We start from the raw sequence: 6,593 nt of genomic DNA, 5'->3' as shown, positions 1-6,593 counted from the left end.
ATTATGGTGTTTTTTGAGGTTATGGCGGAACCCCGACCCGATAGGGTTTAATGGACCTCGGATTCGGATTCAGCGACCCCAAAAACATATAATAAACATGGTCTGATCCCCAGGCCAAAGAAATTTTTTTTTTTGTGTGGCTGTGTTATCAGATGGAAAGAAAAATGGCTTCTGTAATGCAAATTCTTAGGCCCTAAACACACCAGACAAAATATTAGGAATAAGAATAAATATAAAATAAGATATGTGAATTATTTCTTTACAAATTAAGAAAATAGAATAAATTAATCTATTATGAATTAAAAAAAGAGAATTTGGAATAATTGATCTTCGTTCTCTTGTTTAATGTAACATTATTTTTCCAAATAATAAATAATAATAATAATAATAAAGAAGTAATATTTATTGCTATTCTTAATATTGCGCCTATTGCGCTCAGGGCGTTAGGAACAAACAAGCGCGGCGCGACTCAGCTTCTTGCAATCGGGCGTTATTTGGCGGTACGCAGCAAGCAGTGAGAAGCGAGAAGTAGAGCTGATAATCGTGTACGCTTATACCGCGTTTAATTTGAATTTTACTGCGCATAGAAGAAGAAAGCGGGCAAAGTAGAAATAGCGTTGCATGCGAGATTGGTAGAACACTGGCTGATAACCAATGGCTGTGGAGTAAAAAGACTTTTTAGGGAAGGTGCGCAAAATGGACGAGTTTTCGTCTATCCGGTTTCTCTTCTCAAATTGAACGCCGTATATAAAGTCCGATTATTGCCCCTCGCGCGCTCATTGGCTTACATTTATTATTTCATATCTCAATAATTATTGCGAATTTTGCAAAATGTTACATAACTTTTCTGTCCAGATTAACGCAATCTACCTTCACACTTTGGCTTACTAAAAATTTGTAGAAAATCTTGTATGTATACAGAGTGTTTTGTAATTGCCGAACAAACTCTCGTAAACAGGTAGAAAAAGTAATATTGAGTCGAAAAAATTAGTGTAAGGAACAGCATATCAGTGTGTTTCACTCATACTAGTGAATACTATGTTACAATGTGTCGCCTGTGTACGTAGTTCGAAAGCACTCTTTGCTTCAAGGCAGTTATCTGAAGCTGTGTCTATGGCTGCTTTTTCACAAGACACAAATCGACACAGATTGACACTTGAACACAGTTTGAACACTCTTCTCCCGAGAAGAACTACGTCTTACGTTCTGACGTAATTTTATGTGTGATTGCCTTAAATCGAGTGATCAGCTCAACATAGGGTGCTTTCCAGCTACGTATACAGACAACACTGTGTAACACAGTGTTTACTAGTATGAGTGAAACACACTGATACGCTCTTTCTCACACTAATGGACACTGTGTTACACAGTGTCGCTTGTGTACGTAGCTGGAAAGCACCCATACTTGCGCCCGACATCCAACAGCGACACACTTTATCGTAGAACGGACCTAAGTTTGCAGCCTGTCTCGCGGAGTGCTTTATATTGCGTTCAATTTCAGAACAAAAACGGGATGGACGAAAACTTGTTTGTTTCGCGCACCTACTACAAAGTTTCTCTTTATTGCACAGCCATTAACTGTCAGTAAGTTTCACTAGAGAGCGGCTATTTTACTGTAGGTTCTTACTACGGTTTCAGCCGCTAGTTTTAGCGCCATATTCACAAAAGTAGATTTCAAAGGCGTTCTACATTAAACGCAAGTCGCAGGTCTCGTGGAATTTACTAATCGCATAGTTAAGTCACCCAATCGACCAAGGTGATTGATCAATTCCACGAGACCTGCAACTTGTGTTTAATGTAAAACGGTCTTTGAGTTCCACTTTTGTGGAAATACGGCTAAAACCAGCGGCTGAAATCGTTGTAAGAAACTACAATAGTATGGCCGCTTTTAGTCTTCTCTCTGATTAAATTACGTTGATCGATCGGCTGCTGTGACAAAAAGTATAAAACATCAACCGAGAACAGATCAGCGTTTATCTTAACACAATAGCCTAGTTTACACTGATCGCTTAAAGTCCATTCTACATTAGGTTTGTTCTGGTTGCCTACATTTGTACACTTTTTACACAAAAGTGTAAACACGTTCTTGTTGCCAAGTGTACTCGGAAATGACAAAAAAAGAAGCTGTTCTCGCTGCAAGTGTAGCTACACTTTAGTGTATTTTTCTCAACACTTTTTACATGAGCTCGAGAGAGAGTATACCCGTGGTGTTATCATGTAGAAGCTAGTGAGTAATGCGCGGTGAAGTTTTCAATTTGCAGAAAGAGATTATAGACGCCGATTATAAAATAAGTTTTAATTCTATGTATAAAATGTAAAGTTAAATGCTAAGTATTTAGAAAAATAAAATATTTTTTGAGATATTTTATTTTGAAATATTTTACGCTGGCTGCAATGAAGCGTTCTACTGATNTCAAGATTAATTCATTTTTCCATTTCATCACCATCTATTTTGGAANTACCAGCGCAATTACTTTAAAAAACTGGATATCTACGAATCGTAAGCTTATTAAACTAAGATCCAGATTATATTTTTTAAAAACTTGTGTACGTCAAGATATTGTTCCTCCACATATTGCTACTTCTTTGAAATATCCTAACGAATTGTTTGATTATAAAAGCTCTTTAAAAATGCGTAAAAATGTACAACGTTTTTTCCGAAGCATCTTAAAATTGGAAATTCACGATACTCATAGAAAACTTTGGTTTTTAAAGAAAACTATTTGTCGTTTGAACAAAACATTATATGAATATTTACCATCTAGCATTTTAAATAATTTCTTTCATACACAATATAATTTTCTTGACAGATATGTGAGTTCCCAAGTTCTCCACGTTAACAAAAAAATTGATTGGTTAATTAACAAAAAAATCCGCACTGTCATTAAAACAAGTGAACCTATTTCTTATATTGTTGAACATGGTGTTTCATGTGCTAACAGAGATTCCGATAATATTTNTGATAATTATACTTATAAGTTGAATGTCAAACCAACGACTCCTGTTTACGATTTAATTCAAGTTAACGCAAGTAGTTTTAATAATTTGACTTTTAATTCTTCTTTTTTTGACATAAAGGAGAAATGGTTTGTTAATTTGACTTCTTTTGATATCCCTGATGAAGTTGTCCAACTTTTACAATTAGGTGAAAATTTTAGTATGCCTACTATTAAAAAGGATAACTTATTACATGTGATAAAAGATTTTAAAAACAATTTAAGGTTTTATAATAAAAATACAGCGGAATCGTTGAGATCGCATGTCATCCCAATTTTAACTAATTTTTTATGTACATCACAGAGATTTTGTGATTTCAATAGAGAATTAATATTTCGACACAAACAGGTTTCGGTTTTCATAAAAAATCATCCTGATATTATGTTTACACGCGCGGATAAAGGCAATGTGACTGTTGCTGTTGATCGGACTTTTTATTTGGAAAAAATTAATGAAATGCTTAGTGATGTTACGACGTATTCCTTGGTTAATAGAAATCCTATTAAAAATATTAAAGATAGTCTTAATAAAATGTTAAGAAATTGGGTACAGAAGGAATTTATTTCTGATCTTTCTTATAAATCTATCAAATCNAGTGATGGCTTATTACCTCGTGCTTACGGGATACCAAAAATTCACAAAAAAGATAACCCGTTTAGATTAATTGTTTCTACGATTAATAGTCCGTTACATCACTTTGCTGATTTTTTAAATAAATTAATTCAAAAAAGTATACCTGTCTCGAACAGCTTTGTTAGCAACAGTTTTGATCTTGTTAAAAAATTAAGTGGACTTACACTGCAGCACGGTCATATGCTTGTATCATTAGATGTTATTTTGTTATTTACAAATGTACCTATTGATCTAGCTATTAAAGGGATCAAAGTTAGATGGAAATATATTAGGAATAATACTAAAGTTCCTTTAAAAGAATGTTTAGAAGCAATTAATTTTGTTTTAACATCAACGTATTTTTCTTTTAATAATAAAATATACAAACAGACTTTCGGAATGCCTATGGGGTCTCCTTTATCTCTAATTATTGCTGATATTGTGTTGCAAGATTTGGAGAAATTTATATTGAAAAAATTAAAATTCAAGCCTTCATTTTATTTTAGATATGTGGACGATATTATTTTAACAGCACCTCCTGATTGTTTAACTTCACTTTTAGAGATGTTTAACAGTTACAATAANAACAGCACCTCCTGATTGTTTAACTTCACTTTTAGAGATGTTTAACAGTTACAATAATAGATTACAATTCACAATAGAAGTTCAAAATAATGATTGTTTAAGTTTTTTAGAAGTTAAAATTTTCAATTTTAATGGCAAAGTAATGTTTGACTGTTTTCATAAACTTACTTTTTTTGGCAGATATTTGAATTTTTATTCTGCCCATCCGCAATCACCAAAAATTGGCACTATTTTAAATATGGTTGATAGAATTATGTTATTGTCTAACCCTTGTTTTCAACAAAAAAATTTTATATTTATGATTGAGGTGCTCCTTATGAATAACTATCCTCTACAATTTATTTTTAAGACAATCAAGTATAGAATTAAGGTTTTAATTAATAACAGATTAAATTTTTTCAAACAATGACAATAAATTTTCTACATGTGATCTTGAATCTATTAAAAAATATTCTGTTGTTCCTTATCTTCCTGAACTATCCTGTTCTATTTCAAGAATTTTTAAAAATACAAAGGAGATCTTTTTGGCTTTTCGTAGTTTGAATAAATTGAGTAAATTTATTAAAGTCGGAAAAGACAAGTTAACCCATGATCAAAATAAAGATGTGTATCAAATTAATTGCAATAATTGTAATGTTTCTTATGTTGGACAAACGAAGCGCAAGTTAAAAACAAGAATTAGCGAACATAGAAATCAGATTAACAGAAATTCAGCTGTTGTTTCTGTGGTTACGGAGCATCGTTCTGGTCATGACTTTATTTGGAATGACGTTAAAATTTTGGACACTGAGAAGTTTTTTTATAAGAGTTTCTGAAATGTTCCACATTAAGTTGCAGAACAATCCGTTAAATGTAATGTCGGATACCGACAGTTTGAAACCTTATTTTTTTTTTCTAGAATTATATAAATCAAATGTTTAGACTGTTACTTTTATAAACTTGTTTTTCGACCTATTGTGAACTTGTGATCTCCGGATCCCATAGTGGGCATATCTTTATATATGTGCTTGTTGTTAGTTTTCTTGTCAGTACACAGTATTTGTATTACATCGTCATGTTCGATTGACATTATTTTGTTATATTGAAGCGATGTGTTAAATTATTGTTTTTTATTTGAGTGAGTTTTATTAATTTGTTATTTTTAATTTTATTGAAGTGTTTTTTTGCGCTGATTCTATATTATTTCCATTAGATGTAACAATTATTTCACTGAGGAAGGTCCAAAATTGTGGACTAAAACGTTTGTTTTTTTTTGTCTTTTTGAATAAAGACTTTTGTTTATACGCTGTCATCCTGTATTTTATTGCTCGTATCGGCCTTTGAATTAATTTGAACTTTTCACGAGCGATTGATTGATGATTTTTTAAGATATATTATGATATAAGCAATAAAAAAAACAGTGTGTTATATTCAAATGTCAACAAGCTTTTGAAATATAAATTTTAATTTTTTCTATTTATTTTTTTGATTAAGGGCCCAAATTATGGCTGAGAAGTAATTCTGCAAATATCATGCGTGACAATAACGAAAAATTAGAAGTGAACGAGAATAATTGCGTCAAGTGCTTTTGCCAAAGTAAAGTGATTTATTTCAGAAATGGTAAGTAAGAAATTACACTTTAGCGTTCGCGTTACTTTACGACATTTGTGTACACTTTCCTCTACTCTCCAAGAAGTGATGCTACACCTAAGTTACATTTTTACACTTTACAGTGTACGATAATCAAACCAAACCTATTAAGTGCAAGATGCAATTGCAAATAGCAGGTTTCGTTAAGTTAACCAATCACGTTAATCAATTGGTTAATCGATGTGATTAGTCAATTCTATTCGAGATTTACTTATGTTTACGTCTAAGAATAACGGAATCAGCTTCGACCAAAAAGTCGAACTGTTACAACTTACTCCTAGAGAATACCGTCACTCTTACCCCTAGCTCTCGGGGCTACGCAACGATTCATTGACGCCGACTGTACGTAATTCGGTAGGTATTTAATAAATTTAAATATTTATACTTACGTTTTTAGAAGACAACAGTCCTTAAGAAAACTCATGGAATGATAATGAAGCCACTTTTGGACTCTGTTTCTCTTAGCAGATCCACTCATAAGCTTTTCTGATTGTACAATTTTGCGATACGTATCATGCAATGACTTGAACTTTTTTTGCGCTTTTATATTTATTTTATCTATAAAAAAACTATGAGGTTTNTTATTAGTTTTTTGTATTTTTTGTATTTAAATATATTTAATAGCGCGTTTTTACTATTATTTTTATTTAATATTATTATTATACTCACCATTTAATGCCAAAGCTACTTTTGACCATAACTGTTATCTTATTGTATATCTGCGTTGCGCCAAAGATAAAGAATAATCCCACAATGCTGGCCGTTTTTGC

At 32.1% G+C, this 6,593-nt stretch overlaps 1 protein-coding gene across 1 annotated transcript in view; it reads left to right on the top strand.

Annotated features, from left to right (window-relative positions):
- The window catches only part of LOC109862270, a gene marked incomplete at its 3' end in the record, with an annotated part of 8,573 nt that extends 2,568 nt beyond the window's left edge, over nt 1–6,005 (top strand). The window contains exons 4-5 of the mRNA XM_020442266.1: nt 5,668–5,793; nt 5,907–6,005. Coding sequence (XP_020297855.1) covers nt 5,668–5,793; nt 5,907–6,005 — 225 coding nt within the window. The remainder of the gene's footprint in view (nt 1–5,667; nt 5,794–5,906) is intronic.
- Nucleotides 6,006–6,593: the final 588 nt, after the last annotated feature.

Source organism: Pseudomyrmex gracilis, unplaced genomic scaffold, assembly GCF_002006095.1.
Source record: "Pseudomyrmex gracilis isolate BER0280 unplaced genomic scaffold, ASM200609v1 scaffold_1565, whole genome shotgun sequence".
Taxonomy (NCBI): domain Eukaryota; kingdom Metazoa; phylum Arthropoda; class Insecta; order Hymenoptera; family Formicidae; genus Pseudomyrmex; species Pseudomyrmex gracilis.
Note: the sequence above shows the minus strand (reverse complement) of the source record. Positions and strands in the feature narration are given on the sequence as shown.